This window comes from Chiloscyllium punctatum, chromosome 9, assembly GCF_047496795.1.
Source record: "Chiloscyllium punctatum isolate Juve2018m chromosome 9, sChiPun1.3, whole genome shotgun sequence".
NCBI classification, from domain to species: Eukaryota; Metazoa; Chordata; class Chondrichthyes; order Orectolobiformes; family Hemiscylliidae; genus Chiloscyllium; species Chiloscyllium punctatum.
Genome location: NC_092747.1, coordinates 1,942,277 through 1,967,308, shown reverse-complemented (window position 1 = coordinate 1,967,308; position 25,032 = coordinate 1,942,277). Strand labels below are relative to the sequence as shown.

The 25,032-nt window shown below is 44.2% G+C and overlaps 2 protein-coding genes across 3 annotated transcripts in view; one reads left to right on the top strand and one right to left on the bottom strand.

The window, feature by feature from the left end:
* The window catches only part of LOC140480973 (uncharacterized protein C11orf42-like), a 143,981-nt gene extending 136,980 nt beyond the window's left edge, over nucleotides 1-7,001 (bottom strand). The window contains exon 1 of one of the 2 annotated variants that reach the window (XR_011961442.1): nucleotides 6,832-6,919. Coding sequence is in view for 1 of the 2 variants with exons in the window: in XM_072576579.1 (XP_072432680.1) it covers nucleotides 6,832-6,909 (78 nt within the window). In the remaining variant the exon portion in view is untranslated. Of the gene's footprint in view, nucleotides 1-6,831 lie in introns of both variants that reach the window. The other variant, XM_072576579.1, reaches the window with a different exon arrangement.
* A 5,190-nt stretch (nucleotides 7,002-12,191) lies between these two features.
* LOC140481068 (uncharacterized) overlaps nucleotides 12,192-25,032 on the top strand; it is a 43,710-nt gene continuing 30,869 nt past the window's right edge. Inside the window, exon 1 of the mRNA XM_072576679.1 lies at nucleotides 12,192-12,216. The gene's annotated coding sequence lies outside the window, so the exon portion shown is untranslated. The remainder of the gene's footprint in view (nucleotides 12,217-25,032) is intronic.

Below are 25,032 nucleotides of genomic sequence, written 5' to 3'. Positions count from 1 at the left end.
CGCGAGGAGGTTGAGCAATTCATCAACTTCACCAACACATTCCACCCTGACCTTAAATTTACCTGGACTATCTCTGACACCTCGCTCCCCTTCCTGGACCTCTCCATCTCCATTAGTGACGACCGACTTGACACTGACATTTTTTACAAACCCACTGACTCCCATAGCTACCTGGATTACACCTCTTCCCACCCTATCTCTTGCAAAAATGCCATCCCATATTCCCAATTTCTCCACCTCCGCCGTATCTGCTCCCAGGAGGACCAGTTCCACCATAGGACACACCAGATGGCCTCCTTCTTTAGAGACCGCAATTTCCCTTCTCACGTGGTTAAAAATGCCCTCCAATGCATCTCGTCCACATCCCGCATCTCCGCCCTCAGACCCTACCCCTCCAACCGTAACAAGGACAGAACGCCCCTGGTGCTCACCTTCCACCCTACAAACCTTCGCATCAACCAAATCATCCACCGACATTTCCGCCACCTCCAAGAAGACCCCACCACCAGGGATATATTTCCCTCCCCACCCCTTTCCGCCTTCCGCAAAGATCGTTCCCTCCGTGACTACCTGGTCAGGTCCACACCCCCCTATGACCCACCCTCCCATTCTGGCACTTTCCCCTGCCACCGCAGGAACTGTAAAACCTGTGCCCACACCTCCTCCCTCACCTCTATCCAAGACCCTAAAGGAGCCTTCCACATCCATCAAAGTTTCACCTGCACATCCACCAATATCATTTATTGTATCCGTTGCTCCCAATGTGGTCTCCTCTACATTGGGGAGACTGGGCGCCTCCTAGCAGAGCGCTTTAGGGAACATCTCCGAGACACCCGCACCAATCAACCAAACCGCCCCGTGGCCCAACATTTCAACTCCCCCTCCCACTCTGCCGAGGACATGGAGGTCCTGGGCCTCCTTCACCGCCGCTCCCTCACCACCAGACGCCTGGAGGAAGAACGCCTCATCTTCCGCCTCGGAACACTTCAACCCCAGGGCATCAATGGGGACTTCAACAGCTTCCTCATTTCCCCTTCCCCCACCTCATCCTAGTTTCAAACTTCCAGCTCAGTTACTGTCTCCTTGACTTGTCCGACCTGCCTATCTTCTTTTCCAGCTATCCACTCCACCCTCTCCTCCTTGACCTATCACCTTCATCTCCTCCCCCACTCACCCATTGTACTCTATGCTACTCTCTCCCCACCCCAACCCTCCTCTAGCTTATCTCTCCACGCTTCAGGCTCACTGCCTTTATTCCTGATGAAGGGCTTTTGCCCGAAATGTCGATTTCGCTGCTCGTTGGATGCTGCCTGAACTGCTGTGCTCTTCCAGCACCACTAATCCAATATTTGGTTTTCAGCATCTGCAGTCATTATTTTTACCTTGTTGACTCTCTGTTTCATGTCTGCTAACCATTTTTGTTTTTTATCCATTTCTATACAACCTGTCCAACTTGTACAGGTCACATGTCCTGCAGAAACAGTCCCAGTGCCTCCAAGTCTTCAACCGGTCCTTCTACACCATTTCTCCAGCCATAGATTCGCTTTCATTTCATGACACCAGGTGTAATCTGGAGGATCGCACCAGCACTGAAGTTCATACACCACATTACTCACTCGTGTGAGAGGAGAAAATCTTTTTGCCTTGTTGGCAGCTCCTGTTGTGGTGAACACTACCCATGTTCCTCCTGCATAGAAGCAGCATGAGATGGCCAACTTCACCTTTGTTCAAACTTTTGGAATACCTTACTCTTCCAGGGTCATCTGAGCTAGACTGGGCAATTAATACTGTTTGCAAGAATTTGAATTTTCTGACATGTCTTAATGGGCTCCATCATACACTCCATTTCACATGTGAAATGGAAAAACCAGCCTCCTTTCCTTCAAGTCTTAATTGAGAAATCAACCTGGGATTCATTACTACTGTCAACTATAAACATATCTTCGCTAGTTAGTAATCACATTGGAATTTCAACAGTTCCACATGTAGCAACAAGGAACCCAAGCAGAACTGGAGTCAATGGGAAGCTGGGGGGAAATTCTTGACTGATTGGAGTCATATCTACCACAAAGGAAGATGGCTGAAGTTGTTGGAGGTCAATCATCTCAGTACAAGGACATTCGTTTCTCAAAGTAGTGTCACAGCCAAGGCTGAACTGTCTTCAGCTGCTTCATCAATGACCTTCCCTTCCAATGGAGAGTCAGAGGTGGGGTTAATTTGAAATGTTCCAACATCTTTCATCAAAATCCTGGACAATAGTTTGGATCATATAAGTACCATACAATAACCAACTACAGCAAGAGAAAAACTAATGCTATTGGCATTAGCATTGCCTAATTCCTCACTAACATCCCGGGTTAACTGTTCAGAAACTAGATTGTTGATAGTGTGGTTATGAATATGGAATACTTGCCTTTAATAGTCAAGACATTGAATACAAGGGCAAAGAAGTAGCAATGGAGCTATTAAGTAACATTTGGCTAGACCGCAGCTGGAATATTGTATGAATTTCTGGTCTCAACACTATAGGAAGGATGTGATTGCATTAGAGAGGGTACAAAGGAGCTTCACCAGGACATTGTAAGCTGGAATGATTCAGCGATGAAGAGACACTGGATAGGTTGGGATTGTTTATCTTAGATTGGAGAAAACTGAGGGGGATCTTGATTGAGGTGTACAAAGTTTTATGAATGTCATAGTTCGGATAGATAGGAAGAAACCATGGGTGTCTGACGTTTAGCCAGGGGGACCAGTTTAAAGGTAAGGAGTAAAAGGTTTAGATGGGATTTGAGGAACAAGGTTTACTCCAGAGGGCTTTGAGGAAGGATGCCTGGACCTGAAATGTTAACTCTGATAGGAGGCAGCACAATGGCTTGGCACAGCACTGCTGCCTTGCAGCACCAGAGACCCAGATTCAATTCCAGCCTCAGCTGACTGACTGACTGTGTGGAGTTTGCACGTTCTCCCCACGTCTGCATGATTTCCTCCTACAGTCCAAAGATATGCAGGTTAGGTGGGTTGGCCATGGGAAACACATGATGACAAGAATGGGGTGGGTCTGGGTGGAATATCCTTGAGGGGGTCAGTGTGGATTTGATGGGCTTAATTGCCTCCTTCCACACGGTAGGGATTCTGTGATTTCTCTTCACAGATGCTGCCAGACCTGCTGAACTTTTCCAGCAATTTCTAAATTTGTTTTTAATCCAGAGGGTAATGGATATCTGGAATTCACTTCCTATAAGGCAGAGGCAGAAATCCTCAAGGCATTTAATAAGTATTTAGATGAGTCCTTGAATCACCATAGCATACAGGGCTACAGGCCAAGTGCTGGAAAATAGGATTGGAATAGATGGATGTTTGGTGACCGGAGTGGACATGATGGGCATAATAGCCCCTGTCCATGCTGTTGAAACTGTCTGACTCATTCTCTACTCTGGAGAAAGTGAGGACTGTAGATGCTGGAGATCAGAGTCGAAAAGGACAGCAGGCCAGGCCTGACCTGCTGCACTTTTCCAGAGCCACCCTCATTTTCTACTCTACCATACTGCCTGGGTTAGCCATATAAATATTGTGATTACAAAAGCAGATCAGAGGCTTGGAATCCTGCAGCGAGTAACTCAGCTCTTGACTCCCCAAAGCCTCCTTACCATCTCCAAGACACAAATCAGGAGTGCGATGGAATACTTCCCATTTACCTGGATGGATGCAGCTCCAACAACACTCTAGAAACTTGACACCATCCACTTTGGTCATCAATTTTATTGCCCATCCCTAATTTCCTTTAAAATAGCAGTGGTTAGCTCCCTTTTTAACCAATGTGGGATAGTGCTGTTGGAATGGGAGTTGCAGACTGTTGTTACAAATACAATTGCTGTTGAAGACCCAAAGTGCCTCACTGATGTCAGTGTCTATATTTACTTTAACCCTATTCCATTTAACATGGTGGTAGTGCCACAAAATACTATGGAACATGTCTTTGGTGTGAATATGGGATTTCATCTCCAGCTATACTCTCATGGGTAGATGCAAATAAGACAAGTAGGTTGTTAAAGGAGAAAGTGAGGACTGCAGATGCTGGAGATCAGAGCTGAAAATGTGTTGCTGGAAAAGCGCAGCAGGTCAGGCAGCATCCAAGGAACAGGAGAATCGACGTTTCGGGCATCAGCCCTTCTTCAGGAATCAAGTAGGTTGTTAAAGACCTGATTATATAGATTTTTTTCTATGTCACTGGCAAATCTGACAGATTGGTTCTTCAGATTTTGATTAGCTTATACTGAGCAGCTACTGAGTTTGAAATTGAATTCTCCTCCCACAGTACATTTTGTATCTTTGCATCTTCAGTGCTTGTTTCATGTGCAGTTCAACATGGACAAGTTCGAATTCATCAGCTGAAGCATGGCAGGAGATTGGGGCGGTCATCAACACAAGGTTTCCTGCCCATATTTAACCTAATGTCATGAGATTTCATACAGACTGGAGTCAATGTAGAGGACTCCCTTGTCTGACTATATCATGCTGTTGCTCAAATCGTTTGTGAGACTAAACTAATCATAATTCTCCCATTTTGTCAAACAAATCTATTACTGAGGCTAATGACTTCCATAACATTTAATTGAGTATCAATTCCACCGACTGTCTTGGTGGTTTATGAATTCTTGTCCTCAGGACATTAATCAAGCTTTAGGATTACTAATCTAGTAATATCACCACAATGTTACTATTTTACAGCTCGTAATACTTCAAAAATGCTGACCTTCGCTCACTTGTGTTCCCCACTGACCCTTCACCCACTGACCTTCACACTGAGATTTACTCACTACTGCTCACTCATTCATCCTCACACACACTTACCCTTGCTCAAATACTGACTCTCAGACACTGGCTCTCACTAACTGAACCTCACTTATTGACCCTCACACAGACTGCCCCCCACTTAGTCACTGATTCTCATTCACTGACCTTTACTCACTGTCCCTCACTCTTGACCTTCACACAGACTGGCCCTCACTCACTGATTGTCACTCATAGAGTCATTCTGCATGGAAACAGACTCTTCAATCCAACTCATCCATGCCTGGCAGGTATCCTAAACTGAACTAGTCCAATTTGCCATTTGGCCCAGATCCCTCTAAACGTTTCCTATTCATATACCTGTCTAAATGATTTTAAATATTATAATTGTAATTGTACCCATCTCTGCCGTTTCTTCTAGCAGCTGGGTCCATACACGCACCACCCTTTGTGACAGTTGTTCTTCAGGTCCCTTTCAAATCTTTCCCCTCTCACCTTTAAACCTAAACCTTGTCATATTGGACTCCCCTACCCTTGGAAAAAGACCTTGGCTATTCACACTATTGATGTCCCTCATGATTTTATAAACCTCTATAAGGTCACCTCTCAGCCTCCGATGAAAAGGAAGCTCCAGCCTATCCAGTCTCTCTTTCCAACTCAAACACTCCAGTCTCTGCAACATCCTGGTAATTTCTTTCTGTACCTTTTCTAGTTTAACAATATCCTTCATATAGTAAGATGACCAGAATTGAGAGCAGTTTTCTAAAATTGGCCTCTCCAATGCCTATACCAGCATGTTCCAACTCCTACATTCAATGCTCTGACCACAGAAGTTCTAAACGTGTTCTTCACCACTCTGTCTACCTCCAAAGTTTCTTGAAAGTGGCTATGAACATGCACCCCTACGTCTCTCTGTTCAAAAATAATCCCCAGGGCCCTACCATTAACTGTGGAAGTCCTGCCTGGACTTGCCTTCCCAACACCTTCCATTTATCTAAATTAAACTTCACCTGCTACTTCTCAGCCCATTGGCTTCTCTAATCAAGATGTACTTGGTGCAGACATGAATTTGAGTAAAGATCAATGAATGAGTGTCAGTGAGTGAGTGAGGGATCATTGAATGAGTGAAGATTAGTGACTGAGTGAGTACTCTGCAATCTTAAATAACCTTCTTCACAGTTCAGGATGAATTTTGGTGTCATCTACAAACTTACTATCCATATTCCCTATACTCTCAACCAAATTGTTGATATAAATGACAAAAATTTGTGAACCCAGACTTGATCTTTGTGGCTCATCCTTACAGCCTTTCTTAAACTGTGGCACAACATTAGCCACTCTCCAGTCCTCTGGCACTTCACCTGTGGCTCACTACCTCTCACTACCCCTCACTCATAGAGTCAGAGAGATGTACAGCATGGAAACAAACCCTTCGGTCCAACTTGTCCATGCTAACCATATATTCTAAATAAATTTAGTCCAATTTGCCAGTATTTGGTCAATATCCCTCCAAACCCTTCCCATTCATATACCCATCCAAATGCCTCTTAAATGTTGCAACTATACCAGCCTCCACCACTTCCTCTGACACCTCATTCCATACACGTACCACCCTCCGTGTGAAAAGGTTGCCCCTTAGGTCTCTTTTATATCTTTCCCCTCTCACCCTAAACCTATGTGGCCTAGTTTTAGACTCCATGACCCCTTGTCTATTTACCCTATCCATGCCCCTCATGATTTTATAAACTTCTGTAAGGTCACCCCTCAGCCTCTGATGCTCCTGCATTGACCCTCACTCATTCAATGATCCCTCACTCACTGACCCTTACTCACTCACAGATCTTCACTCACTGTCTCACTGACCCTCACTCCCTTACTCATTCAATGATCCCTCACTCTCACTGACCCTCACTCCCTCACTGACCCTCTCACCCTCTGACATTCCCCCCGTCTCTTGTCTTTTTTCCCTCCTCTCTCCGGGACCTTGCTGTTTTCTCCCTGAGCCCGATCTTCACGGAGTCGCTGCAGTTTATCGCTCACCTCCTGTCGGACCAGGACCCAGTAATCATCCGCCTGCCGACTATTGATTTCTTCCAGCTTCGTCTTGAATCTGGACATTGTCGTTAACTTCACCTGAAAGGATGCGATGGTGCAGCCTCCGAGCCAGGCGAGTGGTAAGGGATCAGTCTCATCCCATGGGCAGGAGCAGCAGCAGCAGCACGGCCGGGGTCTGGTGTTTGGAGTCTGGGCTCTGAGATGCCTGGGGACTGCTCAGCACAGACTCTCTCACACCCACCAGCTCCTTCTCTATCTGCTGCCTCTGAGCTCACACTGCCTCTTTGTTACGTGGCTATTGCCTGGCCGCAGCCACTGCCCAATGTTGAGCTTGTTGAGAACTCGATCCGCTCACCAACTCTCAGCTCAACAAGTCAGTCATCAGAACCAGGCTTTCAAGAACAATAATTCCCGGTTCTGTTACCCAGGAAACGAACGAGCCAAGAACATTAACACGAAACAAAATCAGAAATTGCTGGAAGAAAATTAATACTACTGCTATCTCTAACCCAAACTTTAGACCAGCCAAAACTAAATCGTCAGAACATACATTTATTTATTCACTTGTGTGAGAAACAAAGCTCACACACTTCAATAATTGCAGTCCGAGAGAAAATCTGAATCAGTAGTGTTCTTTATTTTACTCTTGCAAGAGGGTTTGATGTCCAGAAACATACACACCCCAAATTCAATTCATACACAATATTTATATAATTTGGTTTCTTTTGTTTTACATTGCTCCTCCCCTGTTTACATCTTCCACTTCCCTAAGACCGGCACCCATTACTCAATAGACAATAGACAATAGATGCAGGAGTAGGCCATTCAGCCCTTCGAGCCTGCACCGCCATTCAATATGATCATGGCTGATCATTCCCAATCAGTATCCTGTTCCAGCCTTATCTCCATAACCCTTGACTCCACTATCTTTAAGAGCTCTATCCAATTCTTTCTTAAATGAATCCAGAGACTGGGCCTCCACTGCCCTCTGGGGCAGAGCATTCCACACAGCCACCACTCTCTGGGTGAAGTAGTTTCTCCTCATCTCTGTCCTAAATGGTCTACCCCGTATTTTTAAGTTGTGTCCTCTGGTTCGGCACTCACCCATCAGCGGAAACATGTTTCCTCCTGCCAGAGTGTCCAATCCTTTCATAATCCTATACGTTTCAATCAGATCCCCTCTCAGTCTTCTACTCCTGTTTATCTCTTGCCTTATCCGGCCTTGTCTGTGACAAAATGCGTATTTCTGGCCTCACAAGGGGCGTTTGACCTCATCCCGCTGTGGATCATTGTTAGGCATATTCTTTCTTCATCATTATCTACTCCCTCCATCTGTACCTTCCCCTATCATACTGATCCTTATGACCCTTTTAATTGGGCTTTGTTCCTGTGTCTCTGTAAAAGTGGGAAACAGATGTTTATACCTACTGTATGTACAGGCGTATCTAGCTTAACTTCCTCCCCCCACAGTATCTTATCTATGCGCCTGTAATATCTACCATTGTTTTGCAGTCACGTTTCATTCTGTCATACAATTTTAGCTAATATAAAAACAATTATGTATTTCCTCCACATAGTTTCCATTCTTGTTGACTCAGCTCTTGGCTAAACAATTACACGCTGGTGTGAGTTCATTTACTTTGTATAACTAAATGGAATTGCAGAAGTAACACTATTTTTCCCACAAGAGATGTGGGCATCAGTGGCTGGGCCCAGCATTTATTGCCCGTCCCTAGTTGCTCTTGACAAGGTGGGGATTAGTTGTCTTTTTGAACCGCTGCAGACCACGTGCTCTCGATAGATTCACAATGCCATTCGGGAGGAATTCCAAATTTTGACCCAAATTTACAGGGAACATGGTTCAGAAGGTATGTTCTAAGGATCTTTGGTGAATTTCTGCAGTTCATCATTTAGATAGTGTACAGTGCTGCTACTGAGTGTGGTGGTGGAGGGATTGGATGTTTGTGGATATGGTACCAACCAAGTGGACTGCATTGTCCTGAATAGTGTCAAGTTTCTTGAGTGTTGTTGGAGCTTCACCCATCCAGGAAAGTGGAGAGTATTCTCTAATACACTCATGACTTGTGTCTTGTAGATGGTGGACGTGTTTATGGGAGTCAGGAAGTGAGTTACGTATTTGTAGCTACTGTATTTATATGGCTTTTTTTTCTGTACTTATCCATGGGATGAAGGTGTTGCTGGTTAGGCAGCATTTATTGCCCAGCAGGGCAGTTAAGCGTCAACCACATTGCTATAGGTCTGGAGTCACATGTAGGCCGGACCAGGTAAGGATGGCAATTTCCTTCCCTAAAGGGGATTAGTGAACTAGATGGGCTTTTATGACAATTGGCAATGGATTCATAGCAGTCATTAGATTCTTACTTCCAGATAGTTATTGAATTTAAATTCCACCATCTGCCTTGGCAGGATTTGAACCCAGGTCCCGAGAACATTACCTGGGTCTCTAGATTAACAGTCCAATGATACTGCTAGGCCAATGACTCCCCATATGGCTATTGTGTACAGACTTCCAAAAGTAATTTATTGAGGTGAGGTGCACCAGACTTGCAAACAAAGTTACAGTCATGGAACAAACGAAGTAATGGCAATATGGATTTAAAATTTTGCACTGGAGGTAGGCTTGTAGTGGAGCTCTGCACTGTTTATTCCTGGACAGAGTACAGCAGCTAGTATCCCTGCCAGAGACACAGGTCACTGAGGAGAACAATTCATTATCTATGGAATACTCTATTGCAGAGGGCTATAGAGGCTGGGTCACGAAGTATATTCAAGGCTGTGATGGCAGATTTTTAATCAGTCAAGGAATCTAGGCTTACGGGGAAGAGGCAGGAAAGTTGAGGAGCTGTTTGAATGGCAAAGCAGATTCGATGGGGCTGAAAAGCCACTTTCTTCTCTCATATCTTATGGACCATACTGTAAAGGACACTTTGGCACCAAACTGGGGAAGGGAGAGTGATGGGATGACAGACCTGTGGGACCAGATTGAATGGAGTCAGAGATGAGTCTCTGAGAGAACAGTGTGTGTCTGAGAACAGTGTGTGTCTCTGCAATTATATACCTACTGCATAAGCCAAATCAACAGTAATCCAGCCTACAGGGCAAACACCAAGCTAAATGGAAACAGCCTGGGACATGGGAGAGCAGCTCAGGTGTGAGATTGTCTAGATTTCCAAGGGCTATTTGGTCACCCTGGCTGAGACCTTTGCATTTGCTGACATTTGTTCATGACCTGAGTCTTGGTAAACATTGTACAGTTTTATAATTGGCAGGTGACGCAAAACGTGGGTGTGTTGTGAACAGTGAGGAAGTTTGGAGTGGTTCAAAAGCACATAGACTGGTTAGTGGAATGGGTGGACAAGAAATAGATGAAATTTAATGTAGAGAAGTTTGAAGTGATTCATTTCAGTAGGAAAAAGATGGCGAGATCGCATAACTAAAGAGTGCAATTCTAAAGGAGCAAAAGGGCCTGTAAAAATAGGTGCAGAAATTATTGAAGGTGCCAGGACATTTTGAGTGTTGATGATAAAGTATGTAGTACTCTAGGTTTTATTAATAGGGGCACAGATTTCAAGAGCAAAGAGCATATTTTAAATTTTGATAAAACATTAGTTCAATCTCAGTGACAGAATTGATTCTAGTTCTAGGCACCACATTCTGAGAAAGATATATAAGTCAACAGTTAGAATGCATGAAAGATTCATAATGATGGTTCCAGGGATACGGAACTTCAAGATTTGAAGATAGATTGGAGACATATGAGTGAGTTCCAGAGAAGAGTCATTGAACTTAAAACATTAATCTACTTCTCTAATCAGATGATGCCAGACCTGCTGAGTTTCTCCAGTACTCTGTGTTTGTTTCAGATTTCCAGCATATTTTGCTTTCACTGGGGGAAAAAAAAGGGACAATTTACCTTGGAGAAGAGGAGGTTGACAGGATATTTTATTAAAGTATTCAAAATCGTGAGGTGCTTACCCCCAGTGGCAGAAAGGATTGAGAATGAGAGGGCACAGATGTAAGGTAATTGCAAAAATAAACAATGGAGATATGAGGAGGAAGGTTTTTCAAACAGTGAGTCATTAGGAATGTGTTGCCTGACAGTGTGGTGCTGGCAGGTTCAATAATAAATTGGAGGGTATTTTATTATTCTATGAAAAGAGAGAGTGTGTTACAGGGAGAAGATGGGGAGACACTCAAGGTGAATTACTCATATAGAGAGCCAGCACAGACATAACGGGCTGCATGGCCTCTTTCAGTATTGTAAAAGTTCTATGATTCTGTAAGTAATTGTAAAAGGCCTACACGTGACTCCAGACAACAACAATGTGGTTGACTTTTAACTGAGCCCTGGGCAATTAGAGTTCAACAATAAATGCTGGCTGAGCCTGCAACTCTCACATCCTGCGAACAAATGTTTGAAAAATGTCAATAGTAAACTTAAGGTTTTGGCCAAGAGATTCTTGGGGGATATGAAAAAGAAGTTTACACAATAGGTGGTAATAAGTTTGAACTCAGTATCTATGAGGATGGTGGAAGCCATCAATCATATTGAAAATAAATTGGATGGATACTTGAAGGAAATAAAGTTGCAGAGCTAAGGGAATACAGCAAGGTGATTGCAATTCAGATGATTTCTCCACAGTAAATCGGCATGACTCAGTGAGCCATATGACCCCATTCTGTGCCGTAATGGCTCTGGATCAGTATGGCTCCAATAGCATTGATCTTCATCACTATCCATTTCAAAGCCCCCAGTTTGATGTACATTACATCCACCATTTAAATATGTACTCCCTCCACCACTGATGCTGAATAGCAGCAGTGCGTACATTTACAAAATGCACAATAGAAACTCCGCCTTCTTCAACAGCATCCTCCAAAACCATAACCCCTTCTGTCTAAAAGGATAAGGGCAGCAGATACATGGGAATACCACCATCTGAAAATTCCCCTCCAAGCCACTCACCATCCTGACTTGGAAATATATCGCTGTTCCTTCAGTGTCACTGGGTCACAATCCTTCAATCCATCCCTGATGGCATTGCAGGAGTACCCTTAAACTAGATGTATCACAGAGGGTCAAGAAAGCAATTAGGAATGAACTCAATGTTCACACCCCAAGATAGAAAAGAAAGAAGTCCCAGATTGAAAACTGTTCTCCAACGTATATAGCAAAATATGGCCACTGTGTCGATGCAAAGCTTCATGTTGCTACTGGTAACAGGGAGGGTCAGGCAAGCTTGGGCAAGTCTACTGTCGCCAGTCTCACACTGCTGTTCAGTCAGTATTACTTGCCTTTACCAGTTAGAATCGTGCGTTTAATGAGAATGTGGAACATAGCTGCTTAAAGTAGGTGAACTCCAAAGTTAATTCAACTCATTCCTTTCTTGATCTTTAATTCAGCTCTTTCATTTAGTACCAGCTTTCTGTACAACCATTCACATTCACAGTTTTCAGTCCCATCTTGTTATAGACATATGAATTTATCTTTCTCAGTCTGCACATTTGTTTCTCTCATTATCTAAGTCTGTTTCTGTCTTTCATTGTCTATTTCTCTTTTCCTGTACATTTTTTTTGTTCTTTTTTTTTCATTATTGCCTCTCTGTTAGGGGCAGATAAAAATCAGATGGGCCACAGATAGAAGACAGATGGGGAGTGGAGCAGTTAAACATTGAAATAACAACACATTTTGAAGTGAAAAAGAGTAATACTTTTACAAGTGGAGCAGAGATCTGGAGGGCAGTTCTGAGGAAGGGTCACTGGACCTGAAACGTTAACTCTGATATCTCTCCACAGATGCTGCCGGACCTGCTGAGATTCTCCAGCAATTTCAATTTTTGTTTGTGGAGGCAGGAACTTTGTTTTATAGAGGCATAGTGAACTGAGCTGGGCAGGTCTCCTACATAAAGTTGTGAAAAGGGAATTGGAATCCTTAAATGTGCCCAGAGCTCTAGGTTGGAAAGATAGGGAGGTCACGTTAAATCTATGCAAGATCTCACAGGGCTACAGTTCAGGTATTGTATTGAGATTTTTGTTCTTCATTGGAATTTTAGGTTTCTATTTCTCATGAAACTTAATAAATTATTCGAAATTGTCTCATATTGGTAATAGCAATTAAACTTTGTTCAGCTTTAACAATGTTCATATGTACATATTACAATACATAGTAGTTTGCAGGACCTATGTTACTCCATTTATACTTTGCGTAAAGTGTCATGGGGCTGAATTGTTTTTTTTGGCTAAATATCAGTGGTGTCAAATCATTTTTGGACAGTTTTTGCCGAGAAGGTGAGTAAGTTCTTGCACTGTATCTTATCAAAACTGCCTCATTAACCACCTACACCGCCCCCGCCCCCGCCAGCTACCCCGATTTTAGCCAAGTCTTATCATGTGCTATTACCAAAACAACTGGACACTGCCACGAAATCCCGGAATTGACTGACATCCCGATGGTGTCCTCTTTAATCAGTACTTCTGCAGCAGGCACACACAGTGAGCCCAGTTCCTGATACACGCTTTGGGCACTGCACACAAGGGGAAATTGGTACCCGGTTTTGAGGACAGGAGCCTGGTGCTCCTGCTGGATGGGGTGATGCAGAGCCAGCAGTCCCTCCGCTCTGAGAAGGAGCAGAAGCGGTCACAGCTGCAGACCAGGCTGGGCTGCTCCACGGTTGCCACCTGGAGTCTCAACTGCCTGGAGGAACACACAACAATGTAAGAAGGTACGAATCTCTTGGGTGGGAAATTTGTTAGTGCTATTCGGATGGCTTAAACTAGCTTAACAGGGGGATGGGAACCTGAGGTGTAGTTCCAGTGCACAGGAGGATGAGAGAAGGAAGGGCATGGACAGGATTTCACTGTCACTGGAGTATGCAGGCAGAAAGCAAGCTGGTTTGAAGTATGTCTACTTCAATGCCAGGAGTATCTGGAATAAGGTAGGTGAGCTTGTAGCATGGTTAGGTACTTGGGACTTCGATGTTGTGGCCATTTCAGAGACATGGATAGAGCAGGGTCAGGAACGGATGTTGTAGGTTCCAGGGTTTTGACCTTTCATTAAGAACAGTGAAGGCAGTAAAAGAGCGGGAGGTGTGGTATTGTTAGTCAAGGACTGTATAACGGTGGCTGAAAGAACTTTAGACGAGGACTCATCTACTAAGGTGGTATGGGCTGAGGTTAGAAACAGAAGAGGAGAGGTCACACTGTTGGGAGTTTTTTATAGACCTCCACAAAGTTCCAGGGATGTGGAGGAGAGGATTGGCAAAAGGATTCTATTTTGTAGGAGTGAAAGGAACAGGGTGGTCATTATGGGGGACTTTAACTTCCCCAACATTGACTGGAAATGCTACAACTCTAGTACCTCTGATGGATCAGTTTTGTCCAATGTGTACAGGAGGATTTCCTGACACAGAATGTCAAGGGGCTGACAAGAGGGGAGGCCACACTGCATCTGGTGCTTGGTAATTAATCAGGCCAGGTGTTTGCTTTAGTTGTAGGTGAGCACTTTGGAGAAAGTGACCAAAATTCAGTTACATTTAGTTTAGTGATGGAAAGGATAGGCACATGCCACAGGGCTAGAGTTATAGATGGGGGAAGGGCAATTGTAATGCGATTAGGCAAGACTTAGGAGGCAATAGAATGGGTACCAAAATGCAAGGGATGGGGACAATCGAAATGTGGAGCTGGATTAAGGAAGAACTATTGCGTACCTTTGCCAGGCATGTCCCTGTCAGGCAGGGAGGAAGTGATAAGACAAGGGAACCATGGTTTACTAAAGAAATTGTATCTCTTCTTAAGGGGAAGAAGGAGGCTTATGTGATGATGAGACGAGATGATTCAGATGATGCAATGGAGAGTTACAGGTTAGCTAGGAAGAATTTAAAGAGAGAGTTAAGAAGAGCAAAGAGAGGACATGAGCAGTCTTTAGCAGGTAGAATAAAGGAGAACCCTAAAGCTTTCAGTAAGTATGTGAGGAATAAAAGGATGACTAGGGTAGAAATAGGGCTTGTCAAAGACAGAAGTGGGAAGTTGTGTGTGGACCCTGTGGAGATCGGAGAGGTGCTAAACGAATATTTCTCATCTGTTTTCACTCAGGAAAAGGAGAATATTATAGAGGAGAAGAATGAGGTACAGGGCGTTAGACTAGAAAGGATTGAGTTTAGTAAGGAAGAAGTGTTAACAATTCTAGAAGGAGCGAAAGTTGACAAGTTCCCTGGACTGGATGGGATTTATCTGAGAATTCTCTGGGAATCTAAGGAGGAGATGGCAGAGCCTTTGGCCTTGATCTTTGAGTCGTCATTGTCTACAGTTTTAGTACCAGAGGACTGGAGGACTGCAAATGTGGTGCCTTTGTTCAAGAAGGGCAGTAGAGATGACCTAGGTAATTATAGACCAGTGAACCTTACATCTGTTTTAAGAAAAGTTTTGAAAAGGATTATAAGAGATAAGATTTATAATCATCTAACAAGCAACAATTTGATTGCAGATAGTCAACATGGTTTTGTCAAGGGCAGGTCATGTCTCACAAACCTCATTGAGGTTTTTGAGAAGGTGACCAAGCATGTAGATGAGGGTAGGGCAGTTGACGTGGTATACATGGACTTCAGTAAAGCCTTTGATAAGGTTCCAAATGGTAGGCTGTTGGAGAAAATGCAGAGGCGTGAGAGAGCGGGTGATTTAGCAGTTTGGATTAGAAACTGGCTTGCTGTAAGAAGGCAGCAAGTGGTGGTTGATGGAAAATATTCAGCCTGGAGTCCAGTTCCTAGTGGTGTGCCACAAGGATCTGTTTTGGGACCACTGCTGTTTGTCATTTTTATAAATGACTTGGATGCAGGCAGAGGTGGATTGGTTAGTAGATGACTAGTAGTTGCAGTTGCAGATGACACTAAAGTCGGTGGAGTAGTGGACAGTGTGGAAGAATGTTACAGGTTGCAGGGGGACTTGGATAAATTGCAGAATTGGGCTGAGAGGTGGCAAATGGAGTTCAATGCAGCTAAATGTGAGGCGATTCACTTTGGTAAGAATAACAGAAAGGCAGAATACTGGGTCAATGAAAAGATTCTTGGTAGTGTGGATGTGCAGAGGGATCTTGGTGTCCGTGTACATAGATCCCTGAAAGTTGCCACCCAGGTTGATAGTGCTGTATACGGTGTGTTAGGTTTTATTGGTAGAGGGATTGAGTTCCGGAGCCATAATGTCATGCTGCAACTGTATAAAACTGTCCAGTTGCACTTGGAATATTGTGTACAGTTCTGGTCACCCCATTACAGGAAGGATGTGGAAGCATTGGAAAAGGTGCAGAGGAGATTTACCAGGATGTTGCCTGGTCTGGAGCGAAGGTCTTATGAGGAAAGGCTGAGACTTTGGTCTGTTCTCATTGGAGAGAAGAAGGCTAAGAGGGGATTTAACAGAGACATACAAGATGGTCAGAGGATTAGATAGGGTGGACAGTGAGAGTCTTTTTCCGAGGATGATGACGTCAGCTTGTACAAGGGAGTATAGCTACAAGTTGAGGGTTGATAGATTTAAGACAGATGTCAGAGACAGGTTCTTTACTCAGAGAGTGGTACGGGCGTGGAATGCCCTTCCTGCCAATGTAGGTAACTCAGCCACATTCGGGAGATTTAAACAATCCTTGGATAAGCACATGGATGATGATGGGATAGTGTAGGGGGAGGGGCTTAGATTAGTTCACAGATCAGTGCAACATCAAGGCACTGTATTGTTCTAGTTTCTATAAAAGGTCACTTCTCTTTCATACTTCACTCTGCTACCTCTGTTACTGTACTGATCTCTCACCAAGATTCAAACTCTGCCATCTCGCTCTCAACTGGAAATTCTTCTCTCATTCACTAATTCCCACACCAACCCTTGACATTACTATGCCTGCACACCATCTGCACTGCTCAGGACACCCTCCCACCTGTACCACACCCATTTTCATCTCCTGCAATATCTACAGCTTTCTCATTCCAGGAGGAAAACGACTCACTCTATGGCAGAAACTGAAGTGGGTGGTGTGCTGCCCAACATTCAGCTGCTCATTGATTATGAAGACAGGATCCTGACCATGACTACCCGAGTGACTGACTGACCATGTCCAATCCCCTGGAGGCTTCCCCTGCCTTACAGTGCTAGGGTCCATGAGAGAAGGTCATCCCCCTTGACTTGACTGAAGACTGCTCACAACCATGTCAAGCCTCCAGCTTTGTGCCTACATTGAACAGCACAGCAGTGTGAGCATCCGGGTCAGCTTAGAGTGACTGACAGTAAGAGAACAGGCAAGAGATGCAGCCTGATGCAGTCCATCAGCTGGGGGTATGCCCCTGAACACACAGTGACCTTGCTGCAGCATTATAGTGATAGATGCCAGTTCAGCCTGAGGAACAGTGTCCTGTGAATTGGAAAGGTGCCACAAGGGTTATCATAGCCTGACATATATCAGATGCCAGTGTCCATGGATAGGTGTGTGTGTGGCCTGTGCTTAATGAGCATATCTCTAGATATTGGGACCCAGTGCCCAGTGTGAAGGTGTTTCTCTTGCTGTTACAGCATGTGGGAAATGCTGATGTTATGACATGGGGTAAACCCCACCGTTAATTTAAACCAGCAACACGGAAAACATTCACCCCGTGCTGTAATCTGTGAAAATTCAAGAGGCAAAGACCTGTCCCAAAAGGCACTATTTGAAGTAAAAATTAACACCTTTTATTTTTTTTAAAATCTAACAGAGAATATTAACTAACAGCTATTTCCAAGTCATTTATCTAAACCTATTGATTACTTCCCCTCTACAATACTGGTCCGATAAAACCCCTGATTAAGATTTGGAGAAAAATTCAAATTTCAAAACCAGCCTGCTGTTGAATCTTGTCTTTGTATCTTTCTCTGTCGATTTTCTCTCCAGGTTGGAGTCTATGGTTTTTCTGTGCAAACTCTTTCTCTAGACAGGTTTGTTTCAAAGAGCTCTCACCAGCAGCCTACATCTGCTGGTCTTTTGGCAACTCTCGATTTGTTGGTGTTTGGCAGTTCTCTTTGCCGCTTGGACTAACTGTTTAAACTGTCTGATACTTCTATCCCAAAACATTGGATCGTTTCATTGGTTTTAGTATTGTCAAAATTCAAACTAGATTCGAGTTTGGTATCTTGAGGCATAATTTAAACTGGCCAAATTTGAATTTGTTTTAGTCTCAAAGCAACCCGTCCAGTGCTAGCTGTTCTGATCAAGCTTTACATTGTTACCTTGTTCTGGACTCTCTGTGCCTCTCTAAGTCCTTGCTAGCTTTTCAACTCTCTTAAAGGTACAGTACTCCTTACACCTTCATGACATTGGATACCAAGGTGATTCTGTACCATTTGAGCAACTTCAGGTCCAAGATGAGGAGTTAGAATTTGAGTTTTAGACATTTTATCACATCAGGGTTGGGAAAAGTTACCTGCTCACATCTCTCAGACTAGCTCATTTAGATTTGGTCTGTGACCAAGGACAGGAAAGGGTGACTGTAGGTATGGCAGGTATGAGGGCCCAAGGGCAGATGTTAAGGAACCTCTGTCCCTGCAACTGTCCAAGAATGACCAAGAGTTTTGTGTGGATGACCAAGGGGACTGCAGGGAGGATGAGTAAACGGAGCCATTGCATCTTGGTGCAGGGTGTCATTCAAATGAGGGGAGGTAATAGGAATGTAACTTATGGTTAAAGAACAGTATAACACTTTTGAATAGACCTCTCAAATGCTAATTCTGATTTCTTCTCTCTCTCTGCACTTTCTCTGCAGCTGTAATGATGCATTTTGTATAGCACCATTTGTATAGCACACACAACAGCACTTTCCACTGTATCCTGGTACATGTGGCAATAATTAATCAATCAGTGAGTCTAATTAGGGGAAAGGTACTGTTCTCTGCAGCTGTGAGCAGGAGGACTGAAGGCTGTAATACCCACCTGGGGATGGAGGGGAGGAATCCAGTTGCCACATTGGTGCCAACAACTTTGATAGACTAAGAAAGGAGATTCTGCTGAAAGGCTTTAAACAGTTAGGAGCTAAATTAGAAGCAGAAATTCAGAAGTAAGAATCTCTAGATTACTACCTGAGCCATAGGCAAAGTGACACAAAATGTGAGTCTAAGAAGCCAGGCTGTCCTGTTATTCGATTAGATTCCCTACAGTGGGCAATAGGCCCTTTGGTCATATGTCCACACTGACCCTCCGCAGAGTAACCCACCCAGACCCATTTCCCTCTTACTAATGCACCTAACACCATGGACAATTTAACACGGCAAATTCACTTGATCTGCACATCTTTGGACTGTGGGAGGAAATCCACGCAGACACAGGGAGAATGTGCAAACTCCACACAGACAGTCGCCCAAGGCTGGTATCAAACCTGGGTCCCTGGCGCTGTGAGGCAGCAGTGCTGACCACTGAGCCACCGTGCTAAGTAAAGTTATGCTTTAGTTTGTTCAGACTTACTGTGAAGAACACAAGAAGAATCTACTGATATTCCTGTTAACCTCAGAATTCTCCAAGGCAGATGCTCTGAGGAGTGGCACAGTGGCTCAGTGGCTAACACTGCTGCCTCCCAGCACCAAGGACCTGGGTTCAATTCTTGCCTCGGGCAACTATCTGTGTGTGGTTTGCACATTCTCCCCATGTCTTTGTGGGTTTTCTCTGGGTGCTCTGGTTTCCTCCCATAGTCTAAAGATGTGCAGGTCAGGTGAAATGGCCATGCTAAATTGCCCATAGTGTTAAGTGCATTGGTCAGGGGTAAATAATGGGTCTAGATGGGTTACTCTTTGGAAGGTTGGTGTGGACTTGTTGGGCCAAATGGCCTGTTTCCGCTCTGTAGGGAATCTAATCTGGAAAAAGTTGGAAGGCAAGGCCTAATTTAAAGAATTGGCTAAATGCCAGCTAAATTCCGCAAGAAGAAGGAGTCTTGTAAAGGCCTCCATCTGAGTTCTTGTTGCTTTGCTCAGAACATCAACTAAACTCAAAGCTGAGAGTCCTAGCAGTGATTCAGCCAAGAGACTTGGTGAGTTGTTGAATGCAGACTGTGCAGAAGAGAAGAAGCTATTCATTAGCAAAGCTTATACACTGGAGGAGTAATATGATTGGGACAATCACTGAACAAGCTGAAGGTAATGTGGATATGCAAACAAACCCCCCACCTGGAAGGAGGCATATCGTGACCATGACAATGATGTTGATTAAATTGCTTATTTGCCTCAACTTAATTACTTGCCACATAACTGAAAGTATTCAAACCCTGTTAGAAGTGCTGAGGAGATATTTTTAGTTTCTGCACTGGTATGTAAATCATCTAAGATAAACATAGCTTGGCCTTATTTGTAATACTTGCATTCAAGCAAGCATTTTAAAGCTCGCCACGCTTGCAGGCAACATCATTTGGTGACTGCCCCATGTACCAGCCTGGTGGTGCAACATGTTTTTGACTTCATTCAGAACGAGTAAGGTATGGTCTGTGCAAGTGGAGTAGTAAGGTGGCAGACAGCCCTGGGTCGTGATCAGTTAATGTAGGAATGTTAAGTTGAAAAGGAGGTAACGCCATTCAGTGCTGAGTCCAGCACTGAAAAATATCACATTGCTGCACACCAAGAAATATTGCGAAGCAGAAGCCACACCCAAAGGCTGTACAATGGTAAATGATCACTTCCATTTCTGTGAAATGTATACATGATTACAAATGTTGTCAATGTTTTCATTGCAGGAGCCTCTAATGTAAAGGGGGAGGGACATTGTGCTTTTGTGAAAGTATGGTGGACTGTCACTTTAAGAGTCTGATCATATGATGATGTCATGGGCCATTTTGGAGAGAAACTGTTCTATCTAATCCTGCTGCCTAAAAGAGTGAGCACCTCCTTAAAAAAACCTTTTGTTGTTTTAAACACTTCAGCCCTTCTTCAAACATAACAATGTGGGTGAAATAACTGCACAGAGTCTGGCATTCTGTCACCAAGTCACCCTTTACAGAACAACCTCTGTTGTCCAGACATCAATTATCTGAATTTCAGATTATCCAAACAAAATCTCAAGGTCCTGAAGTTTGAGATTGGAAACTGGACTCTGTCACTACCTGCAGAAACTCTCTTTCTAAGACAGACTGCCCATCAGTGAACTCAGCAACTTCGGTCCCGCTCTGCCTCTGTCATTTATTTTCTTTCTTTCTGCTTCTCGTTTTAAAATATAAAATGAGATAAGTTTTAACAGTAGAGAATCTGGTTGTCTAGCTCTTGCAATGGGTTTCCAGAAGGGGGTGGAACTGTTGTGAGAGGACTGGGCGGTAGACAGCATTGCTCCTGCTTTGTCCCTCGGCCCTGGAACCATTTGTGTAAGGCTGTGGTTTCCAGCCAGCGGCAATGGAGGAAGCGCAGGGCTGGTGGTTGCTGGGGGGAGGGGGGGTGGGGGGGAGAGACCCGAAGGAGAGGAGACGGTGGCCTTGGAGTCCGGTTGAAAAGGCTGGAGGTGGCGGCTCAGTGTCCACCCGAGGGAGGTTCCCCACCAGCGATATCGTCTCTGTCTGGTGCAAGTCATAGAGTTATAGAGATGTACAACATGGAAACTGACCCTTCAGCCCAACCCGTCCATGCTGACCAGATATCCCAACCTAATCTAGTCCCACCTGCCAACACCTGGCCCATATCCCTCCAAACCCTTCCTATTCATATACCCATCCAAATGCCTCTTAAATGTTGCAATTGTACCAGCCTCCACCACATCCTCTGGCAGCTCATTCCATACACGTACCACCCTCTGCGTGAAAACATTGCCGCTTAGGTCTCTTTTATATCTTTCTCCTCTCATCCTAAACCAATGCCTTCTAGCTCTGGCCTCGCCGACCCCAGGGAAAAGACTTTGTCTTTTACCCTATCCATGCCCCTCATAATTTTGTAAACCTCTATAAGGTCACCCCTCAGCCTCCGACGCTCCAGGGAAAACAGCCCCAGCCTGTTCAGCCTCTCCCTGTAGCTCAGATCCTCCAATCCTGGCAACATCCTTGTAAATCTTTTCTGAACCCGTTCAAGTTTCACAACATCTTTCCAATAGAAAGGAAATCAGAATTGCACACAATATTCCAACAGTGGCCTATGCAATGTCCTGTACAACCACAACACGACCTCCCAACTCCTGTACTCAGTGCTCTGACCAATAAATGAAAGCACACCAAGCTCCTCCTTCACTATCCTATCTACCTGCAACTCCACTTTCAAGGAGCTATGAACCTGCACTCCAAGGTCTCTTTGTTCAGCAACACTCCCGAGGACCTTACCATTAAGTGTATAAGTCCTGCGAAGATTTGTTTTCCCAAAATGCAGCACCTCGCATTTATCTGAATTAAACTCCATCTGCCACTTCTCAGCCCATTGGCCCATCTGGTCCAGATCCTGTTGTAATCTGAGGTAACCCTCTTCGCTGTCCACTACACCTCCAGTTTTGGTGTCATCTGCAAACATACTAACTGTACCTCATATGCTCGCATCCAAATCATTTATGTAAATGACAAAATGTAGACGGCCCATCACTGATCCTTGTGGCACTCCACTGGTCACAGGCCTCCAATCTGAAAAACAAACCTCCACCAGCACCCTCTTCTTCTACCTTTTGAGTCAGTTCTGTATCTAAATGGCTAGTTCTCCCTGTATTCCATGAGATCTAACCTTGCTAATCAGTCTCCCATGGGGAACCTTGTTGAACGTCTTACTGAAGTCCATATAGATCACATCTACTGCTCTGCCCTCATCAATCTTCTTTGTTACTTCTTCAAAAAACTCAATCAAGTTTGTGAGACATGATTTCCCACACACAAAGGTTGACTATCCTGAATCAGTCCTTGCCTTTCCAAATACATGAACATCCTGTCCCTCAGGATTCCCTCCAACACCTTGCCCACCACCCAAGGTCAGGCTCACCGGTCTATAGTTCCCTGGCTTGTCTTTACCGCCCTTCTTAAACAGTGGCACCACGTTTGCCAACCTCCAGTCTTCCGGCACCTCACCTGTGACTATCGGTGATACAAATATCTCAGCAAGAGGCCCAGCAATCACTTCTCTAGCTTCCCACAGAGTTCTCAGGTACACATGATCAGGTCCGGGGGATTTATTCACTTTTGACCGTTTCAAGACATCCAGCACTTCCTCCTCTGTAATCTGGACATTTTGCAAGGTGTCACCATCTATTTCCCTATAGTCTATATATTCCATATCATTTTTCACCGTAAATACTGATGCAAAATATTCATTTAGAATCTCCCCCCCCATTTTCTGTGGCTCCACACAAAGGCCGCCTTGCTGATCTTTGAGGGGCCCTATTCTCTCCCTAGTTACCGTTTTGTCCTTAATGTATTTGTAAAAACTCTTTGGATTATCCTTAATTCTATTTGCCTACGCTATCTCATGTCCCCTTTTTTACCCTCCTGATTTCCCTCTTAAGTATACTCCTCTTGCCTTTATACTCTTCTAAGGATTCACTCGATTTATCCTGTCTATATCTGACATATGCTTCCTCCTTTTTTCTTTACCAAACCCTCAATTTCTTTAGTCATCCAGCATTCCCTATACCTACCAGCCTTCCCTTTCACCCTGACAGGAATATACTTTCTCTGGATTCTTGTTATCTCATTTCTGAAGGCTTCCCATTTTCCAGCCGTCCCTTTACCTGCGAACATCTGCCTCCAATCAGCTTTCAAAAGGTTCTTGCCTAATACCGTCAAAATTGCCCTTTCTCCAATTTAGAACTTCAACTTTTAGATCCGGTCTATCCTTTTCCATCACTGTTTGTTTTTAAATGAATAGAATGACGGTCACTGGCCACAAAGCGCTCCCCCACTGACACCTCAGTTGCCTGCCCTGCCTTATTTCCCAAGAGTAGGTCTAGTTTTGCACCTTCTCTAGTAGGTACATCCACCTACTGAATCAGAAAATTGTCGTGTATACACTTAAATTCCTCTCCGTCTAAACCTTTAACACTATGGCAATCTCAGTCTTTGTTTGGAAAGTTAAAATCCCCTACCATAACTACCCTATTATTCTCACAGATAGCTGAGCTCTCCTTGCAAGTTTGTTTCTTAATTTCCCTCTGACTATTGGGGCGTCTATAATACAATCCAAATAAGGTGATCATCCCTTTCTTATTTCTCAGTTCCATCCAGATAACTTCCCTGGATGTATTTCTGGGAATATCTTCCCTCAGCACAGCTGTAATGCTATCCCTTATCAAAAATTCCACTCCCCGTCCTCTCTTGCCTCCCTTTCTATCCTTCCTGTAGCATTTGTATCCTGGAATATTAAGCTGCCAGTCCTGCCCATCCCTGAGCCATGTTTCTGTAATTGCTATGATATCCCAGTCCCATGTTCCTAACCATGCCCTGAGTTCATCTGCCTTCCCTGTTAGGCCCCTTGCATTGAAATAAATGCAGTTTAATTTATTAGCCCTACCTTTGTCCCTGTCTGCCCTGACTGTTTGACTCACTTCTGTTCTCAGCTGTATCCGTCTCAGATCGATCTCTTTCCTCACTATCTCCCTGGGTCCCACCCCCCCACCTTACTAGTTTAAATCTTCCCAAGCAGTTCTAGCAAATTTCCCTGCCAGTATATTAGTCCCCTTCCAATTTCAACCTCCTGTTCACGTTAACTTGATTAAAGATACTGACCCAATTCTGATCAGTTTCCAGAACATTCAATTATCTGAATAAAGTACTCCCTGCCTGTGTCGTTTGGATAATTGAGGTTGCCCTATATTTGTATGTGCACAGTATTGAGTCCCCTGAGCTGAGGAGATTCGAAATCTTCTGTCTATATATTCTTGCCCCCCACACGCCTGCCATACTCCAGTAGTGCTCAGATTCCCCAGCACCCATGTTAATCTCCTGTTTATTTTTTTTGCCAGTCCCCTTAACTGAGATTCTTTTTTTTTGTTGTGTGTGTGTGTGCTGGTGTAGGACGCAGTGAAGAAACAATTGAGTGCAGAAAACTTTATTTCTATTCCACCACCAAGAAGGAAAGAAACACCCGATAGGCCAATGACAAGCAGTGCCCTTCTCAGCCCAAGGCAATGTCTAAATGATCGAAAAAGTGAAGAGGTGGGGTAGGGATTAAATCAAACTAGGATCCGAGAGGGGAATAAAACACTCCACTCCCTGCGGTGCTCACCTCTCC